The sequence below is a fragment of the Saccoglossus kowalevskii genome, chromosome 2 (genome assembly GCF_978046115.1).
Source record: "Saccoglossus kowalevskii chromosome 2, keSacKowa6.1, whole genome shotgun sequence".
Classification (NCBI taxonomy): Eukaryota; Metazoa; Hemichordata; class Enteropneusta; family Harrimaniidae; genus Saccoglossus; species Saccoglossus kowalevskii.
This window is the reverse complement of record NC_140642.1, coordinates 20,968,176-20,992,103: the sequence shown is the minus strand read 5'-3', so window position 1 is coordinate 20,992,103 and position 23,928 is coordinate 20,968,176. Positions and strand designations below refer to the sequence as shown.

General features: G+C 35.0%; 1 protein-coding gene across 1 annotated transcript in view; it reads right to left on the bottom strand.

Moving 5' to 3' along the window:
* Window positions 1-5,220: 5,220 nt before the first annotated feature.
* LOC100369084 (protein TALPID3-like) overlaps window positions 5,221-23,928 on the bottom strand; it is a 72,733-nt gene continuing 54,025 nt past the window's right edge. The window contains exons 12-25 of the mRNA XM_085492666.1: window positions 21,264-21,336; window positions 20,651-20,848; window positions 19,796-19,976; window positions 19,343-19,653; window positions 18,346-18,423; window positions 16,280-16,473; window positions 13,660-13,781; window positions 12,747-12,961; window positions 12,397-12,583; window positions 11,816-12,047; window positions 11,229-11,443; window positions 10,282-10,403; window positions 9,250-9,865; window positions 5,221-7,070 (exon numbers count right to left, since the gene is read on the bottom strand). Of these exons, the coding sequence (XP_085348792.1) occupies window positions 6,766-7,070; window positions 9,250-9,865; window positions 10,282-10,403; window positions 11,229-11,443; window positions 11,816-12,047; window positions 12,397-12,583; window positions 12,747-12,961; window positions 13,660-13,781; window positions 16,280-16,473; window positions 18,346-18,423; window positions 19,343-19,653; window positions 19,796-19,976; window positions 20,651-20,848; window positions 21,264-21,336 (3,049 nt within the window). The 3' untranslated portion in view covers window positions 5,221-6,765. The remainder of the gene's footprint in view (window positions 7,071-9,249; window positions 9,866-10,281; window positions 10,404-11,228; window positions 11,444-11,815; window positions 12,048-12,396; window positions 12,584-12,746; window positions 12,962-13,659; window positions 13,782-16,279; window positions 16,474-18,345; window positions 18,424-19,342; window positions 19,654-19,795; window positions 19,977-20,650; window positions 20,849-21,263; window positions 21,337-23,928) is intronic.

Below are 23,928 nucleotides of genomic sequence, written 5' to 3'. Positions count from 1 at the left end.
TCTACAAATTTATTTCTTATATATATATATAGTATGTACAGTTGATTGGTCAATTTTTTGTTGCCAGTGTTGTGAAATTGTAATTAAAAAAAAGATGTAACTGAAATATTTTGAACATATTTGCGCACTATTTTTTTCTTTAAATTAGAATATAATGGTCTGTTTACAAATACCAGTGTTTTGTGTACAAATATGTGCAATTTTTGTATGCTGTCAAATTACTGCTGCCCTGTTAAGATGAATCAATGAAGAAATACCATGCCATTGGTCAATTTGAATCGTTAATCAATCCAGATTTGTTCCTCAGTATAAAAATAAAAATGGTTGATCCCATAATACTCAGATTTTTTGTTAATAATGTGAGGGCAATATTTTCACACTTGGCAAACCAGTATTGTGCAATTATTTCAATATTTTAACATCAAGGATATTATTGGCATTGAATCTTAATTAATTGAAGGCTGGGAAATGCTACAATAGCATGAAATTAGTAAAATAGTATGTGGTTTTATTATTTATACGAGTACTACTGTTGTTGTTAAGCCATACCCTGGCTCATTACCTTGCCCGTACCATCAAAGATGGAAGGGAAAGGTATATTAAGGGAAAAATTTTGTCCGACGTTGTCGTCGTCGTCGTTAATAATTGTTAGTGTGCATAATAACTTTACTAATTCTATTCCAAACTTTACCAAACTTGGTCACCTTATTCATCAGTATGAAGTCTTCCCTGAGTTTGAACAACAGATGTCCTGTATGTATAAGCACTCCTATGAATTGGGTGCCAAACTTTGATCAAGATCTGAAGCTAATAGAAAATCTGTTTAGTTCAAAGTTACCAAATCAAAAACAATACATAAAAAATACATAAAAAGCAAAACAATTCATCCACATTTTAAAAAGAAAATTGTTCTAAAATATATGTATTCTGTATTTGACAAACAGTTCATTTGACAAATGAAAATATATGTTTCAGTTATTAGAACAGAATGATAGTTTTTATAATACTGGTTTAAAAACACACTTCAAAGATTGCAGTGTTTGAAGATGTAGATTCTCAGGAGGCAACAGTACTGTTGACTTCTCCCTCTACTGGACACCAACTAACTATTTAAGTTGATTTGCATACAAAGCAGTGCTTGCAACATGATAGCTATTCATAAAGGGTGTTTTTTTTACTTTTCATATAATACAGTAGTCACACAATGAGGCAGTTCATATTTGTCTCAGTGAATCATTAATTTTTGACAGACACCTGTACAAAATACTTGGACAAAAGCCAGCTAAGATGTTCTGTTATCTTGCATGTCTTATGAATCTATTCACGTCTGAATGCAGCACTTTTTTTTTTTTTGCGATGAGGCATTTGTTTTTATACTAAAATATCTGAATTACTTTGAATAAAGCTGGAAATTATGTCCCTTAAAATAATTAAACAAATAAGGCACCAATGTTTTTGTAAGATATTTACATCTTTAAAGGACATTTGGTAGACTGATTCCCCACTGTTGGTTCAATCCCAAAACTTGTTTGTATTCAAAATTAATTATGAAAATGCATATTTATATTGAAACAAACTATGATAAAGGGAATTATATTATATAACAAAGGGCAAGGTCACCAGACTTCAACTATGTTTTTAATATATATGACTTGTATTGAGGTCAACATTCTATTGAATTGAGCTGAACAAAATCTCTGTTATTGAGAAAGATGAAGGTTACATCATATTGTGTATTAAGATAATGATTTAGGTAATCATCGTAAACAACATGACCCCAAAAACAGCTGTGCCCTGGGTAAGGGTTAAAAGTGCAGTAAAAAAAATATTTGTGTTCTTGTCTGAGTTTACTGTGTGCATGATAAATCATTTACATTATAGTATGTGAACTGCAGTCTGTTTAGTCCGTTGCTCCTAGTGTGTACTAAACAAAAGTTTATAAATTCTCGGGTTTCAAAGTATTTGTACGAGTACTGTGTTTGCTTCAATAGAAGTTCATTTCAAATCAAAATGCACATAAACCAAAAATTGTATACTAGATCTTAAACAAAAATTGACCCTAGAAACACCTCTGTAACAAAGTAGATATGGTATTCACAATTATTGAGTTGGAATGTTTTTAGCTGTGATGACGTATGATCAGCTTTAGGCTGTGCGAAGCCTGGAACAGCTTGACCTGGATAATTTGATTTTCTGACAGCTAATTTTAATGGATCTTTCTGAAATTATTTTTGCAAGGAATGCACTTTATAGGTTGCGAGTCTCAGAATGCACGAAAATTGATAGTTGAGCCTCTGGACTGTATCTTTGTAAGTGATGATAATGGATCGATAAAGCGAGAATTAGCCTGCAAAAAATTTTCTGCTCATATGATTTCATAGAAGCAGTAATGAGCTGAAACATTACACCTTGGAGTTTGAATTGTCTTAATTGGACAACAGGAAGGATTGATAATATTTTATCTCTGGAACACAGTAAATTTCATAAAAAGCATGAATGTCTTTTATAATTTTATATAATTAATTTTCTATAAATTAAGTGCGAGGATCTTCCATAGTAAATGTTTTATAAATTTTCATAAAAAACATTAATGCCTTCATGAAATTGACTGTACTGTTCTTTTTCATTGTTTATAAACATTTGTAAATTTTAAATGGCTGTAAGAAATCATCTGGCAATCATCTGATATTTTACAAATGCACAGGATTAGTCTTTGAAATTTAAAGAATTTCTGACCAACTGCAAAAGATTGTTTGAGTTTGGAACTACTCAATATTCTTTGCAATGCTTGACCCACAATAAACGCATGGTTAGCATAAAACAGTACACATAGAACAGTCATAGCATTGTTCAACGAGTGAACAAAGAACAGCTTGTGGATATATAGATCACATAGTAGAGTTGACCGTTTTACTAGCTCTTTGTGGCTTGTGTGTACAGGAAGAGGGGTGTGGTAATTCTACTAAAATCACAAATGGTTCCTTCAGCTACTAGTATTCATGGAATGTATTCCAATTTTTATCTTTTTTACACGACATTCTTACTGGAATAGTCAGTAATATATATTAACGAGAGTAAATGAACCTGGATGTCCTACTGGGGATACCGATAAAACTTAAAAAAGTCCTACAGCCATTGTCTACTTGTGATATTTCTGCCCACGAAGTGTTTGCGTGTTGTGTAGTTGACTGAACTACAATAGTTACCTGTTTTCTTTTCTTTGATGTCAGTCTGAGGGTTTGTTACTAAATAAATGTTTTCTTGCCAGTTTTTTTTCTTTTTCTATTTTAATACCTAGATTAATTGAAATGTTAAGACATACACTGTAAATGAATTTATTATTCGTAGGTTTTAAATCTCTCTATTCACCATGAATAAAATCTGCAATATTAAATCTATGTAAACATGTAAAATAACATTAGAGCTCATTGTTTCCCTGCCAAGTTTGCGAACTTAAAACCCAGTGAATATGCTCAAGACATCAAAACAGTAAAATTAAATGCCAGTGAAAATAATTAGTTTTACAGTATGTCCATGTTTAGCAACTAAACAGAAGGAAAATGATTTTCAAGCCATATAGTGAATCATAACCTCTCGTTTGAATGTGAATCAACAAATTTACAGTTAAGAACATCCATGGAAATCTGAAAGAAGTGTATTACCATGTATATGTGGGCATTACATAATATTACATATTTTACTTAACTATAGTTGCAATGTTAAATATAGTTTTTAACTATGCTTAATACTTTAATGTTAATATGTGAATTCACCCACCCCACCTCCTTTTCACAAATCTGACCTGTTAGCCTATAATTTATTAGGCTGGGATGGGTATTAAGTGGACAGGAAAAGTTAATTGTCAACACTGCATTTTATTTTATGTCCATCACCGACCAATCAGATTGTCACTAACCCCTATGAAAATTACAGCTGAATCAATAGAAGCACTGTTTAATTGAGAGAGAGACCATAAAACTATCATTATCCCACTGCATCAGGGTACTGATATTTACTATAGATTGATTTAGTGCTGAGAAAGTGCTTTTATATTGATAATTTGTTAGTTAACCTAAAATTATGGTTTATTTCACAAATATCTTTGACCCTTTCACTACCATTGTCAGGTTTTGTAACGTGCAATAAAGTAGTCCCTCTGACTTGTTTTCATAAAAGCTAGCTGGTTTATCATTTGACGTTTTTATCAAAGAACAAGAGCAATGTAAAGTTCTGTTTGTTTGATCCATTTAAATTTTAAGAAAATAACTGAAACTTTTGTATCAAAATGTTTTGAGGAAAAGACTGTCAGTAATGGCTTTATGTTTGTCAAATAGTTTTCATCCTGATTACCATGTATGTATACCTGCACTTAATGATTCAAGCTCACTTGATGTCCAAATATTATAATATTGGCAAAATTCAAGCAGCAATGCATTTCGGACACAAAATCCTGCATATGAATTACCCAGTTTTTTTATTTACATGTATTTTTTTGAATTTCAACTTGACCCAGTCCCTGTTTAGACCTATGTCCCTAACACAAAAATGGTTGATGCCTTCATTTGCAAACAATGGATTCTGCAGGGAATGAACTCAAATAACCTTCATGTTTATCAGTAATTAGATGTCAGTGAACTTTGCTAATGAAGTCAAAGTCACCGGTAAATCAGGTGTGCAGCTTTGTAAGGTCAGCTACACAGAAATGAATTTCAATAAACTACCTCACAATGTAATATGCTAATAACGTGGCAACCAAATTTAAATATGCAATATTGACAAAAACTGTATTTTTCAATACAGTTGTTTGCTAGACCAAATAGCATTTTAATGAACCCAAACTAAGGGTTGTTTTTTGAAAAATTCAAAATACATGTGGAATGAATGTTACTGTAAACTAAAACAATCTGGGCTTCATGTGGGATCTAGATAAAGAAATATTTTCTAAAAGGAGTGCCTGTGTAGAGGCAAGGGGGGGTGTCACCATCATAGATGAGAAGGGAATACCTTAACTGGCTAAAGGAATATGTACATAGTTTGAATTGGAAATAAAAATCATTTCATTTATTCTAATATTTCCGTTGGCCTTTCTGGAGGAAAAAACTAAAATATGCCAATTCCTCCATCTTGGAAGATGACATATGAATCGGGAATTAAAAATAATTTTGCATAGAATGGAAGAATTTTTAGAATAAACGGCAAAGAAAACACAGACAATACATATTTCAAATTGATTATGTAAAATATATTTTATTATTGCTTGATTAGGATTAAATCTCTCAATTAATTAAAGTAAATTTCATCATGTACAATGTAGATAAGTTTACTGTAGCCTCTAATTCGTAAGTAATCAACTTTCATATTCCTCCTATTTATCTTTAAAAACTGTACATGGAGTGAGGAAATGAACAAATATATTGAGATACATCGTGATGATTTAAAAATACATGAATCATTTATCGTAGCTATAAAAAAAAACAGAATATAATGTCCAACATTTAAGAAATCAATACAGAAAGAGAAAATAGATGACAGAAAAGATGCCCCTGACAAACCTGTCCTTGACTCGTGCTCATTAATTATGAAAATCCCAGTTGTAGAACAGCTGAGCTTTGATCCATTTTATGAAAATTAATGGCTATGCACATGCCTTGAAAATAGATCTATAGGTTTTTTGGAGTATAAGGATAGAGGTTTTTCATGTATGTGATTTGACATCATTGCTTGTATATAGAGACAGCTATAGAGGTCAAGTATGAAGCACAGCTCTGGGATTACACCGATGCATCATGGGAAATGTGATTTTAATGTACGACTGTTCAAAACATGACTTCTCGTCAACTTTTAGGAGATATTTATGCCCAACTAAAGAATGAATGGTTTGCGTCCAAAAATAAAATAATACGGTAGTGTTGTTCACTGTTAATGTCATGTCCAGTTTAATAATATAACAACATGTGGACAATGTTGCCAAAGCAGATCCATATATGATATTTTTTTTGTCAAGTATTTGTGGTGAGCAGATATATAAACACGTTACAAGGTGTGAATGCATGTTTAAAGTAATTGTTAAACAGAAAATAACAAGATAACTTTGGTAAAATTCGCCAGAAATAGAAAATTGTGAAAAAAACACATAACAAATAAGAGAGGATAGAAACACATAATAAAACGTACATCATCACTAAACTTATTACACTACATATTACAGATACTTAGTAAGTTTACCACACACTTCTGTTCTGATACTTCACAATTTTAGACACCAGACTGATATCAATACAACACAATGGAATGGCAGTAGGAAACATTGTGACACTTCATAATTTATTCATCTGATTGTAGTTCCAAAAAGAAAAACAAGTTATTTGTAAATGATTTCTGTGTTATTCTCCTGATTCAAGATATGATTTAACAAGTATAAGATTATCAGATTGTCAAGGCAACGTGTGATGAAAGTACCATTAACGAGATTTACAACATTATTTACACCACGCCAACTATATACAGAAAATTTTAAATATTCACAGCTGATACATGTATATCACAATTTGGATGTGTCAGAACTGGCAGTTTTTAGGATATGGAAAATTATGTAAATTATTTGTCATCTTGTATGACTTTTTTGTGTGTGCAATAATATTTATTAAACCAGTAAGATATCAGGTACACTGTGAACTGGTTCATCATTAAAGTATCTGCTAGTTATCTGAATGAGTCATAAAGTTGATCTGTATTTAATCAATGACTACAGCACTTTATCAAAGTTTATAGTTGAGCTGCACTGAATTCGGAGACATCGCTGATAGTACTGTCATCTTGTTGCTCAAAACTTGCACCTGATATGTCAAAATCTTCAACACTTTCTTCGGCCGATGGTAGGGTTACTAGTAAAGTACCGGGAGCGCTTCCCCCTAGAGTCAAGCCAGATGGTAACTTGGATCTGTCCATTTCGCTAATGGCGCCATCTGATTGGCTGAATGTTTGGGACAAATAACCAGAGAGGATCAAAGCATCAAGTTGCATCTGATCCGGGGTCTGCGCTTCGAGATCATTGGTACTTTGTGCCATACCTGTGTGAGTAAGAAGAGGAAATTAGACGCATGTACAATCAGTACTACCGACTCTTAATAGTGGCAAAATATTTTTAAAATGTTATATGAAACACCTCATTTTGAAACACCAAAATATGAAACACCTCTTTTAATAGTACTGGTATATACACTGAATTTGAAGCTAATTCTCATACTCTATTCACAATTTCCATCATGTCAAATAAATTTGCTCTTCAATGAACAAATCAAAGAAAGCTTAGAAAGAACTCCCATGTGCTGAGAGTATTGGAGACACATTAAATATAATTTGAAATTACTTAGCTGAAAACTAATTATACAAATCAGAAAATTAACATGAACAGATTTGATTGTAAAACTAATGAGGTCTGCGCAATGTAACAAAAACTCTATGTACCAAGTTTAATTGAAATGTGATTAGAACCAAACAATTATGAATTATTATGCTAATTAGGGAAATAATATGAACAGAGTTTTACCCCAAACAAATTAGGTTTGTACATTGTCCTAGAGCATCTTTGTACTAAGTTTCATTAAAATGAAATTAGTACTTTAGATATCAGTGTGAAAGCTTAAAATTGGTTAATTATGCAAATTGGGTAATTAATATGTACAGATTTTAACCCACAATTATCCAGGTCTGTCTATTGTCCTACAGCATCCATGTATAAACATTCATTGATATGTGATGATTAGTACCTGAGATATCAGTGTGAAAGTTTGAAATTGGTTAATTATGCAAATTAGGTGATTAATATGCACAAATATTTACCAAAAACTAATTGGGTCTCTGCGTCATTCTAGATTCATTGAAATGTGATGATTAGTACTTTAGATATCAGTAGAAAAGCTGAAAATTAATTATGCAAATTAGGTAATTAATATGCACAATTATTTACCCTGAAACTAATCAGGTCTCTGCATAGTCCTAAAGGATCTATGTACCAAGTTTCATTGAAATGCGATGATTAGTACTTGAGATACCCGTGGAAAAGCTGAAAATTAATTAATTATGCAAATTAGGTGATTAATATGCACAAATATTTATCCGAAACAATCAATCTCTGCATAGTCCTTGAGTATGTAAGTACCAAGTTTCATTGAAATGTAATGCTCACTACTTATATCAAAAGCTGAAAATTAATGTAATTATATGTACTGATATTACCATAAAAACTATCAGGTCTGTGTAGTGTCATATGACATCTATGTACCAAGTTTCATTGAAATGTGATGATTAGTACTTGAGATATCAGTGGAAAAACCGAAAATTGACTAATCATTATGCAAATTAGGTAATTAGTATCCACGGATTATTACCAAAAACTAATCAAAACCTAGCATTAGTTCAGAGCATCTATGTACTAGTACCAAGTTTCATCAAAATCCAATGAGTGGTTCTTTAGATATCAGTGGAACAGTCATTGAACAGCTAAAAATTAGCTAATTATCATGCAAATTAGGTAATTAACGAGCATGGATTTTTACCAAAACCTAATCAAATCTGCGTATTGGCCCAGAGCATCTATGCACCAAGTTTCATCAAAAACCGATGTATGGTTCTTGAGATAGCAGTGGAACAGTCGGACACACATACACACATACACACACACACACACATACAGACACACTAACTGCAAGGACTCCCATTTTGTGCTTCGCACATGGGAGTCAAAAATTATACAAAAGAAGATTATACCGGTCACTGGTAGCATAGTTGTTGTCGCATCATACTCATTATCGGTAGACCCAAGTTCAAATCCTACCTTAGGTTGAACATCAAAGGGTCAACCCCTACCCTGGGTGAGTGTGCCACAGACACAATGGGAAGGCCAATTCCACTGGCCGAGATTCATTCACTAACGAATGTGACTTTGGGGGAACCTTGGTTAAGGTCCGCAGGTGCTTGTGTTCGACCGGGCCTGGTTGACGCCAGGATAGCGCATTACAAATTGCCATTCGACAGAGAGATGGCCACACAGCCCTGTCATGTAGTCCCAAACATGAATATGACTTCTGTGGCAAAATGCACTATGTGTCGTCACGAGCACTTTCAATTTGCACATACAGAAAAAAAAAGTCAGGAGAAACAACAGTGACACTCAATGTCCGGAACTGTCGCCTGGCACAAAAAATATTTAAAAAAAAGAAGTAAAAAAAAAGAAGATTGTAGACTGACCTTGAGGCATATCGTCAGCTGGCTGTTCATCATCCAAGCCACTAAAATGAATGACCCGTGATGATGGTGGCGGTGATGCTGGTTTTCCACCCACTCGAATTACCCTACTAGCAGATGATGCACGAGGACTCCTAGGTGACTCTGACCTACCAACTTGGATCACTCGACTAGGCGTTTTTTGTGACAGAGATTTAGGTGACTTTGGTGACTTTGGAGATCTTGGAGACTTCGAGTGTTTGCTCTTCGGTGATCTGCCTGATTTAGGGCTATCAAGTTCGGAGACTCTCAAAGGACGATCACCCGATGTTAATTCAACTTCGCCAGGGGATCCCGACTGAAGCTGTCTCGCAGTGGATCTGGATTTCTCCGGTTTCAGATGCCCAGATTGCCCATAGACAATCTTCTCAGCAACTGTAGTGTAGCTAGGTCGTTGACCCCAGCTGACTTCACCGGCACTAATTTCGGCTTCTGACGTTTGAGTAGCTGGATGGAGGTAATTAGCTTCTTGGGACGGCATTACAACCGAGGCTTGTTGACTGAGACGGGCAAGTAGAGCTAACATCGGGTCTTTATGGATCGGTATTTTCTTGCCTAACACCTCTCCTTCACTAAATGCCTTAAAAAGAAATATTGGAAATATTAATTCCAAGCACAAATATGTATGTTTCCTGAGTGGACTGCATCACACAGCCACCAATGTAATGTCATTTATTTTTATTATCTATGCTGAAAATATAACAGCATTTGATAGCTGAAATTATGTGACAAAAAAAATCGTTCATTTCTGCAAAAAGGAAACTAATCAGTGCTAGTAAATTACTGTGCTTGTAAAAAAAGTAAAATCCATGAGTACAAAATTCTTTGATAGTCACGGTTGCAGTTACATGTTGAGGACAAGTGGTAATTTTGGTTATCCTTTCTTTTATACAAAACCCAGTGGTCAAAAATAAAAATAATTGATGAACGAGGTCCATAGAGAAGAAGAAATAACATATATGTACATACAAATGGTTTCATGTGAGACAATTTTACCTGCGTTACATCTGCTTCGATGTCTTCTGTTTCATGCAATGTACTGTCCCGACTACTCCCAGAATCATCTGGTTTATTAGCTTGATGGTCGAAAGCTACACGGAAACCATCTTGACCCAATCCTAAACAGGTAACAAAACATTGAGGTCTGTTAAAAACAGTGGATTTGTAAACCTTCAATCTGCAACATCGCCCTCTATGGTCAAACTTTAAAAATCTGTCAGTTGACTCAGAACACAAGTGAATAAAAAAACAAGCTGTTGTTTGATTGGTCTGACTGTTGGCTTGTGTAGCCAAACAAGCTGTTGTTTGATTGGTCTGACTGTTGGCTTGTGTAGCCAATCAAGTTTGTGTTTGTTTTGTATGAGTCACACATGAGTGTTGTATCTTGTTTGCCAAAATATCTGCTAGTTTGACTCTTTTCAAAGGTAAAAATTAGTTATGCAAACAAACTCACACCACCATTGGTTAGACTTGCTTGAATGTCACTTTTTTGGGGGAAAATGAAAAAATTAAAAGAATCCTTGAAAATAGCAAAAATGCAAAATTGTGGAATGTTCACAGATATATCCGTTGTATGTGCCCTTAAAGAAAGAAATGTATTTTTTGTTCACACTTTTATTGTTCAACTTTTTGTGATGTCCTTGAATGACTGTATCATTGAGTTAGTATTGGAAAGATTAGGCTACAAAGGACACTGACTACATCAGAAACAGGTTTATTGCTCAGTTTGTTAGGCCCACAGAAAAGGTGCAGTGTTTCATCCAACTGGTTACCAAAGAGACACAAGTCGTTTTTTCACAATCACTCTCCATTTTCGCAAACACTGCACTATTTTGTACATTCCCCATTTTTCTCTTCTTTCCTTATTTCAAAAAACAATAAGACTAGTAAGCAAGTCTAACCAGTGGTGAGAGATACAACGAATTAAAACTATGAGTTCTTACTTGTTTTGGGTAGAATCTGACCCTCACTCCTACTGAGAAGCCACTCCCCATCACTGATGTCTCTGTCTGTGGTTTCTGTAAATGTTGACGGCTCTGGTGACGAAGAGCTGACATCTGACGGTGATGACGGAGGTGGAGTAGCTCGTTTTGGAGGTGTCAGAATTGGGATTTGGATGACATCGCCACCTTCTATGTCAGGCTCAAGAGTGAGTACACTGGAACATAAAAAGAAGTTATAGTTTTTTAATACAACTTTGATTTATAATTAATTTATTTTAAGACAGCACATTCATAAATGCGAAGATAATATAAAATAAAATCTATCTGCATCAATATAATTTCTGAACTGTCTAGAGCTATTTGCAGTACTAGCAACACAGAGGAGCTAGTATGAGCCTAGGGAAGATGATGTTTATTTTTGGTGATTGAAAACAGGGAACCAAAGGCTGCACAAGTTTTTATCACAGGTATTTAAGTCTATTGAAAGGTTCTACATGTCTTGTTTTTGTGGTTGGCAGACAAGAGCAGATCTGTCTGACATGATCAAGGCTACACTAAATTCAGACTGCAAGGCTGTTCCCACTTACACTGGTCTTAGTGGCTCTTCTTCACGATCTCTTGATGGCAGTTCTTCATCAATTGGGAGCTCCTCCTCCGTCCAGGGTTTTGGTGATGGCGATGGAGAGGGTTCCTGCACAGATGGTATCGGTGAGTCCCTTGGTGATGGCAGGGGTGTTGGTGCTTTAGGTGGGGGTGTCCTGGGTGGAGTACTGATAGGAGTTTGAACAGGCGAATCTGGCATCTTTATTGGGGTGGGTTCTGTTGTGTTGTACAAAAAAAAAGATCATGTATCAATTTCAAACTCTGGTGTGATCTCTTTGTGGACATCTAGATAATGTCAAGACATTGTTAAATATTTTTATATATATGGTAAAACAAAATCATTTTCATACACAAAGTTTGGGGGCGCCCTGACTTTCATAGCTAATATCAGTTCTTAACCTATAGAGGGCAGTATACTTACTCTCAATAATTGATTTGACTGCCCTAAAACGCAGGTATGCATCACCCCTCTAGAGGGTAGATGTGACAAAACTACATTCCAGTTGTTTCAGCACATGGAATGGAAAAACAAAACAAATATAATATAATAATGATTTATTCATACCAGGTGGAGGGGTTGGCTCTCTCATGTCACTGTCCGTTTCAGACTCAGGAACCATCACAATAGAGCCCTCTGGTGTTACATCAGGGGTATCAAGCGGGGATCGGACAGCAGGTGGTGGAGGTGTGTGTATTGGACTTGCATGCGGCGTAACAACAGGGGTTGATACTCGTTCTCTTGGTATGAACGGCTGAAAAAAAATACAAATGATAAAAAATATATCTGCATAACAGTCGCAATTTAACAAATTATTTGCTTTTAAAACCACAGGTGTGAAGTGTATTAAAGGCCCACTTCTTAGTAATAGCGACACCCAAAACATCCCATATGGATTAAATTAATATCTACCATACCGGTGGAGTTGGTTGTCGAGGCGGTTGCTCTTCGACCACTTGTCTTGGTGACGGAGGTGGTGATCTTGGTCGTTGCCGATCTGCTAATTGCTGTCCTAACATAGCTGCTAGTTTTTCCTCTATCACTTCTCTGACCAGTGCATTGACAAGATCAGAACTGACAGGGTGACCTGAGTCTACAAATAACTGCAGGCCAGCATTGCCCATGCCATCAACTATGGAGAGACAAGATTCACAACAATCAAGAATAAGAAAGAAAAAAAGGAGAAAAGACAAGAGGATCAACAATGATGATTCAAACATTTTAAAAAAACTTACACCTGTGATGACAACTTTATTGTTTTTAACGTTTTGACTTTTGACTGCTGAACACTTGAAAGTTGATATTTATTGACACGCTTATTTAAAAAAAAATGTTTCATCAAGACTTTTATCTAATGAAAAATTATGTTCATTAGCTCCAAAATCAACAAAGAAATTTTAAAATGTGAAAAATGCACCAAAATCAGTTTTCAGTTTCTTTGGATAAATATTGACAATAAATAAATACTATTAAGCAGAATGTATGCATAAATCCCTAACAGCACTGCAATGACAGTGATGTGAAAGAAAACCTCCGTATGCCCCAAGGATACATCGTATACTACAAAATTGAAATGTCAAGAGGCAACCAGATACCTACGCCACTTATACTTCTGTTCTCCACTTATCTAGCAGCACAAAATGTTTTTGAATTACTCTGCCATTTTTGTAATGCCGACAACAGAACTCATAGTGTTGTGAGCTAACACTATGAGATGCCAGCAAAAAAAAAAGAACATTTAAATGAAAAAAACGCTCATGAGATTTTTTTTCATTGAAGGCACTGCTGTTATTCTGGTAACAAGATATCTGGCATGAAGTAACTACTCACCAATGACACTCTCATCTGTCGCTTCGCTACTGACTGGACTGTCTGGTCTCAAGATATCTGGTTCGTCTTCCTCTCGTGGACGCATCTGACTTATTATTCTTGCCATCAGTTCTTGTTCAACCCTGGAAAACAGAAAGAAACATGTTCATGAGAAATATTACAATAAAATAAACGTACCTAATCTATTGCCTTTATTAGAAGCACATCTCCAATAGAATTACATGTACTGTATTTACTCTATTAGAAGCACATCTCCAATAGAATTACATGTACTGTATTTCCTCTATGAGAAGCACATCTCCAATAGAATTACATGTACTGTATTTCCTCTATTAGAAGCACATCTCCAATAAAATTACATGTACTGTATTTACACTATTATAAGCACATCTCCAATAGAATTACATGTACTGTATTTCCTCTATTAGAAGCACATCTCCAATAGAATTACATGTACTGTATTTCCTCTATTAGAAGCACATCTCCAATAGAATTACATGTACTGTATTTACTCTATTAAAAGCACATCTCCAATAGAATTACATGTACTGTATTTACTCTATTAGAAGCACATCTCCAATAGAATTACATGTACTGTATTTCCTCTATTAGAAGCACATCTCCAATAGAATTACATGTACTGTATTTCCTCTATTAGAAGCACATCTCCAATAGAATTACATGTACTGTATTTACGCTATTATAAGCACATCTCCAATAGAATTACATGTACTGTATTTCCTCTATTAGAAGCACATCTCCAATAGAATTACATGTACTGTATTTCCTCTATTAGAAGCACATCTCCAATAGAATTACATGTACTGTATTTACGCTATTATAAGCACATCTCCAATAGAATTACATGTACTGTATTTCCTCTATTAGAAGCACATCTCCAATAGAATTACATGTACTGTATTTCCTCTATTAGAAGCACATCTCCAATAGAATTACATGTACTGTATTTACTCTATTATAAGCACATCTCCAATAGAATTACATGTACTGTATTTACTCTATTAGAAGCACATCTCCAATAGAATTACATGTACTGTATTTCCTCTATTAGAAGCACATCTCCATTAGAATTACATGTACTGTATTTCCTCTATTAGAAGCACATCTCCAATAGAATTACATGTACTGTATTTTCTCCATTAGAAGCACATCTCTAATAGAATTACATGTACTGTATTTACTCTATTAGAAGCACATCTTCAATAAAATTATCAGTACATGTACTGTATTTACTCTATTAGAAGCACATCTCCAATAGAATTACCAGTACATGTACTGTATTTACTCTATTAGAAGCACATCTTCAATAGAATTACCAGTACACGTACTGTATTTACTCTATTAGAAGCACATCTCCAATAGAATTACCAGTACTGTATTTACTCTATTAGAAGCACATCTCCAATAGAATTACCAGTACATGTACTGTATTTTATTTACTCTATTAGAAGCACATCTCCAATAGAATTACATGTACTGTATTTACTCTATTAGAAGCACATCTCCAATAGAATTACCGGTACATGTACTGTATTTACTTTATAAGAACCACATCTCCAATAGAATTACATGTACTGTATTTACTCTATTAGAAGCACATCTCCATTAGAATTAATGTACTGTATTTACACTATTAGAAATATATCTTCAACAGAATTACATGTACTGTATTTACTCTATTAAAAGCACATCTCCATTAGAAGTACATAAACTGTATTTACGCTATTAGAAACATATCTTCAATAGAATTACATGTACTGTATTTACTCTATTAGAAGCACATCTCCATTAGAATTACATGTACTGTATTTCCTCTATTAGAAGCACATCTTCAATAGAATTACATGTACTGTATTTCCTCTATTAGAAGCACATCTCCAATAGAATTACATGTACTGTATTTACTCTATTAGAAGCACATGTCCAATAGAATTACATGTACTGTATTTACTCTATTAGAAGCACATCTCCAATAGAATTACATGTACTGTATTTACTCTATTAGAAGCACATCTCCATTAGAATTACATGTACTGTATTTCCTCTATTTGAAGCACATCTCCAATAGAATTACATGTACTGTATTTCCTCTATTAGAAGCACATCTCCATTAGAATTACATGTACTGTATTTCCTCTATTAGAAGCACATCTTCAATAGAAGTACATGTACTGAATTTACTCTATTAGAAACATATCTCCAATAGAATTACATGTACTGTATTTACTCTATTAGAAGGACATCTCCAAAAGTGCATGTACTGTATTTACTCCATTAGAAGCACATCTTCAATAAAATTAAATGTACTGTATTTACTCTATTAGAAGGACATCTCCAATAGAATTATATGTACTGTATTTGCTCTATTAGAAGCACATCTTTTGTGACCAAAACTTTGATGTAGCATTTTGCAAGTTTTCAGGTTTTTTACTTTTTTACTAGATTTCTTTGTCAATTTTGAACAAAGTGAAATAATTTCCTTTTGCAGGTCAAATTCAATGTTGACAAATTATGAAGGTTTATAACATTTACTTTAAATTGACAGAGATAGAGTAAAACACAATAGTTTATAGGCATATACATAAATTGCTTAACATACCATTCTATAGCTCTGTTTTCAAAGAGGTCTCTTCTGCCAATCTCTTCAGCCAAGACATCACTAGAGGGTACAGCTACCACTTGAGGGGCTGGCTGCTGAGGTGGGAATGGCGGCCCATGGTACACAGATGGGGATTCATCGTATCCAGGTAACGATATTCCTGTGCCGTCTATCATGTCGTCTTTTTCTTCTACCTGCAGGGAGGATATCAGTTAAACGTTAATTTGGGCAATAATAAAATAATGAAAATGTTAAGTAACATCATATACTATATGACTGCTCCTGAGAGACAAATTTCCCTTAATTGTGCCAGTTTTGGAGAAAGTTTGTCTTAACGAAAAACCTTTAATTATCGTAATCATGAACATTTCTAGTGCAAAAAATATAACGATGTATTACAGAATTTTTGATTTAGATTTTAACATGAATTTTTTGGCAAATATGACAGTGAAGTGAAATTAAAAATGAGTATAAATTTAGTTTTGGTTGTGTACTGCATTTTGATATGGTACAATCAAGAACACTGTTTGCTGCATTCATCTTGTTTGGCAAAATTACTGCAATTAAGGTAGAGACCACAACTGCTAAAAAAATTTATCACATTCTGCAAAACTTTAAAGTTCCATTTTCTACGAAAATAAACATTGAAAGCAGAGAATGTTTAACAAATGAAATATTTTGGGGCCAAAAATGTTGCTGAGAGACAATTCTGGCAGTGAATTGATCTTTTTTTCTCATTTTTATGTATTTTTTCAACAATTTCTAAATTTTAGACCAATTGGGCGTATTTTTTATTGGCTACAGGTATTGATCAACATTTTTGAAACAAATTAGACAAAATTATGCAGGTTTGTTTCGTGAAAGGTGACAAATTTTGATTTAATCAACAAAAGTTCATATTTTCAATTTTGATCAATCTCTCATGATATATTTGCATACCTCCCACCCCAGTTTATGAAATGTTAAATAAAGAAAAAAATAGAGGAAAAATGAATGAAAAACACACATTTTGCCTTCATATAGCAACGCATCAGGCTGTGGTTGCTACGTAAACAGGAACTAAAAGTAGACTTCCGGTAATAATGTCATCAGTAGGTTGATAAACAAATAAAGTATGATGCTAGTAACAGCCATCACCAACAATCACCAGCTCCTTGTTTATACCAGGCTTGAGAAGCATAAAAAGACCTTGTGTACCCCAAGAGCCTCAATTGTTGTGCAGGATATGTTTCATATCGCACATAAACAATTTGATGGTGCTAGTGTATTTAACATAACTGTGTTTGAAACACACCAACCAGTAAACTAGGTAAATTCACATGCATAGCCTACCTGGGATTGCTCATTTGCATAATTAGAAAAATTAACATCATCATAGTCTTTAATGAGGCATTCCTAGATCACACAGAGGAAAGCAGGCAGAATAGAAATAAATAGAGTAGCAAGAGTAAGAATGTTAGTTGCGCTAGAGGACACAGAAATGTAGCATCATGATACAGTGGTGATGTTTATGAGAAAAACCATTGTTTTCTTGTGCAAACAGGATGAAATTTATTTATGTCAAATTTATGCATGGCAAGTAGCTGATTTGCATACCAGTCATGTTTTATTCTTTTGTAGCCAGGATCAAATGTCAGGTTTATCCATTTGAGCTTATGGCGAGATAAATATAAGCCCCCTTTTTTTTAAACAAGAAACCACCTCTAAGGTCACGTAAGCACTGAAGAGCATGGCGGGTAGACAACACGGTGTCATCAGGGTGTTGAATATGCAATGTTAATAAGCCTCTATTAGATGCTAGATGTTAAAAGACCTTATCAAATTCTAGAATGCAGAGGGAATGCATGCAATAATAGTCTCAATATTATCTATGGTATTGAGAAATTGTGTTCTATTTGTAATATATTTTAGATTAAAATGGTTCTGAAATTATTTTGATCAGAATGTTGCTATGGTGATGTGAAATAGAATGATGTTTTTTTTTTTTAAACAGTAACAATATCAAATCTGTATATATAAATCATTGCCATAAATGTCTGATTCTTTGGGTTTAATTGTCAATTTACCTGTGCTTTTGGTGGTGAGACGCGGTCACTAGGTGCAGGTGTGGGCGGTGTAGAGTCTATGTCTACGCTAGGTAATACCTACATCAGAAAAATAGAAAAAAAAAGAACTTTAAAACAGCATGAAGTATATGAAGAGTGTTTAAGGGACGATGTCAAAAGATCAAAGTCGGATAAAAAACTGAATTCCTTTAATTGATAAATATTGATCATGGCGTCAGACTACATTCACCATTAAATACAAATTGATAATCGAACAGTAGTATGGAATAGCAGTTGGTTGTGGGTGGGTGTAAAAGTCTTTACAAATTCACCTCACTTGACGCAATATATACACTCGAACCAAAACATTTTCTCGTCTTGAATGTTGTTTTTTTTCCTTTTCGGTTATTTCTGTCCATGATTGGATAGAGAAAAAAACAAACTACAAATACTCCAAGATTTTTTTTACTTCATTAAAAAATAAAATTATTTTTGTAGGATGGAAACTTTTTGAGGTCAAAACCCCCACCCCCAAACTAAAGCAAATAAGTTTGTTATCCGACATCGATCTTTTGACGTCGTCCCTAAGTGTTTAGATAGAAATGTTCATCATCAACTTCTGTTTTCCTATAGACTCCAAAAAAATTTTCCTATATATAAACAATATATGTTTATGCACATGCCTCTGATTTATTGTTATTTATATATTTATTTATTTATATATTTATATATTTATATATTTATTTATTTATTTATTTATTTATTTATTTATTTATTTATAATGTCATGCATTTATTTATTAATTTTATGAAGCCAGAATGAAGAATAACATGTACATAAATTATAACAACTGTGTGACTAATAAGAAGATATAAGCCGACACCCATCAATGAAAGATGAATGCTACTATGTTGCAGTTATCACCATAATTCAACACCCATCTATACTGTGTGCCAACAAAACAAGAGTGAAATAGAGTAGGAAATGTATCTGACACTTCTAATGTTCTAATACATACCTGGATGTCCAGCTGCGGTCGCCTTGGTTCTTCAGGTGCTTGCATCTCAACTATGGCAACATTGCTGACATCATGATCCCGAGCGGGTCTGGTGGTACTGATCACAACTGGCTGTGACAACCCGCTACCACTCCTGGGTTGTCCAAGGGATATAGCCATGGGTATCAACTGTCCAGGCATCGGAGGAACAGCTGTCCCTCTAGTTGGCAGGTGTTGGTATGGGTTGAAGTAGAACTCTGTTTTTTCTTTGATCAGTTTCGGTTTTTTGGGGGATGGAGTGGTTTGGGTTTTCGAAGATTTCATCTTCACCGCTATAAAATAAATTTAAAAAAAAATTTTCTCTAAATAAATAAAAAAATAAATTGCAATTCATAATACATTTGTAAAATATTAATTTTTGAAAATGGATCCATGATTGTTACAAAATCTGTAAAATCATAGTAAAGCACAAACCTTGTACTTCCTGTACAACTTTAGGTCTTGTGCCACCTGGTTTGACTGGCGTACTCTGGAATCGGAGATATGGTCCTGTTTTATCTGTTTTCCTCTTTGGGCCATACAATGCCTTTCCGTACACCCTGGATAGATACTGCTCATCTTGCATGTGACTTGTAGATTTCTGGGGCTTCTTCACCTGTGATGAAATTAACAAAAAAATCGAGATACAAAATGAGAATATGCTAAACTACATACACATAAAGTACATCTAAATGGCCTGTAATATTTTAGGAAATGTAATTTGAATATTAATGAGTAAACATCGTGAAAGCAACTGACCAATGAGCATGTGTTTTAGGAGAGGGCAGATAATCTGTTATTCTCTACAAGTAGAAGCATGTTGATTGGTGCATGTGCAAGCTACTGAATATTAATGAGTAAACATCATAAAAGCAACTGACCAATGAGCATGTGTTTTAGGAGAGGGCAGATAATCTGTTATTCTCTACAAGTAGAAGCATGTTGATTGGTGGATGTGCAAGCTACTGAATATTAATAAGTAAACATCATGAAAGCAACTGACCAATGAGCATGTGTTTTAGAAGAGGGCAGATAATCTGTTATTCTCTACAAGTAGAAGCACGTTGATTGGTGCATGTGTACTGAATACTATAGTGCAGGCATCTTTTATTTTAACTGCTTTATTTTTTGTTACATCATGTGCTACAAAGGAGGCCAGAACTTGTTGTAGATTTTGAGAAATTCTCATAGAAGGCATTGTAGTTTATGAAGATGGTATCCATGCATGTAAATGAGAGACAGTGAAATCCACATTTGTAGTTTATAAACACAACCACCTGGCACACTCACAGGAAGCTTTTGTGGTTTGTTCTCTTTACTGTCATCTTCCTCCTCTACTCTCTTTTTTCTCAACCCAGTGTTTATTTTGGCTTGAACTTTCTTCTTTCCAGGTTTTCCCTTTGTCTTGGCAGCTGAGGACTTGTCGGGTAGCTTGTCTTTTTGTGGTACAACCTGGATCTTATCATCCTTACCATACAGCATCTCATCCTGAAAGCAGAAAGTAAAAAGTAAAAAAAAAAAATTCATACTGCTGTCCACTATTACATATGGTGCATCATATATACTTTAAATTTAACATTATGTAGCATATTTGGATAGTTTTGTATCAGCTAGGGTAACTAAAATAACGTACAAGATCAAATGTTGACAATTATTTATTTAGCATTTTCATCTCCACAAGGGGAAAAAGAAATCATGTAAAAGAATCAAAATCATGTACTGTAAACACAGCCGACCTTACAGAAGCAAAAATGATACATGCTTCTAGACAATAAGAAAAGCACAGATGTTCAAATACATACAAACATACGAAATAAGAAAACAAAACTGCAAGGTGAAACGGGCATAAATTAGGGACTTTTAGTCATCTCATCATTATCGGCAACTGTAAAGGAGACTTTACCTGTATTTCATAATTCATCACATGTATCATTTTGTCTACTTTTGCTCTGATGTAAGCTTTCTCCGCAGCATCTCTGCAGACAGAAAGGATAGACTGTTAGAAGTGACATCCATCTATTACATGCAAGCCACAACCAAATTAGTTTACATCTTTACGCTTTAATATTAATGCTCTATGGGGTATTCATATAAAATATTTTAACCGTCACCAGTTTTTTTTTTTTTTTGTGATTCATAAAATCCAAGCTCCCTTTGATGGTAGTAAAGGAGGATGAGATATTAAGTAACCGATAATGCATAGTGATATTATGACATGCATTAATCCACTAGATATTGTATGCTGTAAGGAAAAGAGGGGACGTTTGTTTAATTGTGTGTCAGAGTGGCAAGACATTGTAAATGGGAAGCGATAGTAAATGAGTGATTGTTTATTTTTATTAAGTTTTATGTTTTATTTAATCATACAATGACAGTGTCACTGTCGCTGTTCATAAGCTGAGTTGATTTAAATAAAATAATAAACAGAGATTGACTGCTCGTTCTAAAATGCTTCTCCAGCATGCAGCCTGACAACCATTGTTAATACTGCACACAACAAATTTTGTAATTCGGTATCATCTTGCAAAAATAAGCAGAAAAAGGTAAAATGCTCAATTCCATGTGACTGCTGACTTATTAACGTGTAACCGGTGACGGGAATCACATGTGGTTAAGATTTGGACGGACATCACAACAAATTCGGCTTGTTTATTTCTTAAAGGCAATGTGTGAAATCTGCGATCAGAAGAGATAACCAGTGCTGCACTTTGGCAACATTATTAGTTTAAGACCGGAGGCTGCCAGAGTATGTGTCAATGGAAACTATACATATCTGTTAATAATCCCTGATTAGAAAGCTATTTTATCTGATTACTTTAATCTTATAGGTAGAGATCGAGTGAAATTAATCCATGCCGAGACCGAATAGAAACTAGATACCCAAGTTCCCAAGAGAGGCAATCATGGTCCCTCCCACTGTATCTACATGTACCTATTTCTGTTGTTGAATTGAACATCAGTGTATAATTACTGTACTTCATTCTCGTCATTTTCCAAATGGTTTCTTCTTCTACAGTTAAAATTGGGTGGGGTGGGGGTGCCAGAGTTGAGTGATGAGATGGAGTGGAAGATATGAAAGAATAAGGTGGCTGGGTTGAGTAGAGGGGTGGATGGACAGCGTTATATGGAAAGGTGGATTAAGAAATCAGGGTGGTGTCCAGATTAGAGTGCAGTGTTCTGGAGAAGAGACAATATTAGAATATTGTGATGCGCTGGGTGGGGGGGTGCAGTGTTCTGGAAAAGAGACAATATTGTGATGCGCTGGTGGGGTGGGGTGGGGTGGGGTGGGGGTGGTGAAGTGTTCTGGAGAAGAGACAATATTAGAATATTGTGATGCGCTGGGTGGGGGGTGCAGTGTTCTGGAAAAGAGACAATATTAGAATATTATGATGCGCTGGGTGGGGGTGCAGTGTTCTGGAGAAGAGACAATATTAGAATATTGTGATGCGCTGGGTGGGGGGTGCAGTGTTCTGGAGAAGAGACAATATTAGAATATTGTGATGCGCTGGGTGGGGGGTGCAGTGTTCTGGAGAAGAGACAATATTAGAATATTGTGATGCGCTGGGTGGGGGGTGCAGTGTTATGGAGAAGAGACAATATTAGAATATTGTGATGCGCTGGGTGGGGGTGCAGTGTTCTGGAGAAGAGACAATATTAGAATATTGTGATGCGCTGGGTGGGGGGTGCAGTGTTCTGGAGAAGAGACAATATTAGAATATTGTGATGCGCTGGGTGGGGGGTGCAGTGTTCTGGAGAAGAGACAATATTAGAATATTGTGATGCGCTGGGTGGGGGGTGCAGTGTTCTGGAGAAGAGACAATATTAGAATATTGTGATGCGCTGGGTGGGGGGTGCAGTGTTCTGGAGAAGAGACAATATTAGAATATTGTGATGCGCTGGGTGGGGGGTGCAGTGTTCTGGAGAAGAGACAATATTAGAATATTGTGATGCGCTGGGTGGGGGGTGCAGTGTTCTGGAGAAGAGACAATATTAGAATATTGTGATGCGCTGGGTGGGGGGTGGGGGGTGCAGTGTTCTGGAGATGAGACTATTAGGATGTTGTGATGCGTGCGAGGGGAATGAGGGATAGATAGAGGGGTTGTGAGTGGGTGTTGGTTGTTTTGAAGGGATGAGGTGGACAGTGGGGTTGGGAATATTGTGTGGAGAAATGGGTGTTGTGAAGTCTTGAGTTGAAGAAATGATTTAATACTTTGACATTGTGAGAAGAAAAGAAAAACGACAATTTTACACATAGATATACCTTGGGAGTGTAAGAGTTGGTGAGCTTGCAGCGAGATCTGCATCACAACCGTCATACATTATTAGCATTTCATATTCCATCCAAAATGAAATAAAAACCAGTACAAGCTCTTCCACCCTGGGGACACGATCGACTATGAGAGGTTAAGGGGGATGATAGAATGTTGGATTGATGGGTTAAGTGGCTTTAACCTCTGCTCACCTCCTGTCAAGGTATATCAATTACATGCATGGATGCCATCTATACTCCCACATTTTATTTACCTGGAGGAAAATTGAAAAGAATGCCATGGCAACAGAGGATGAAG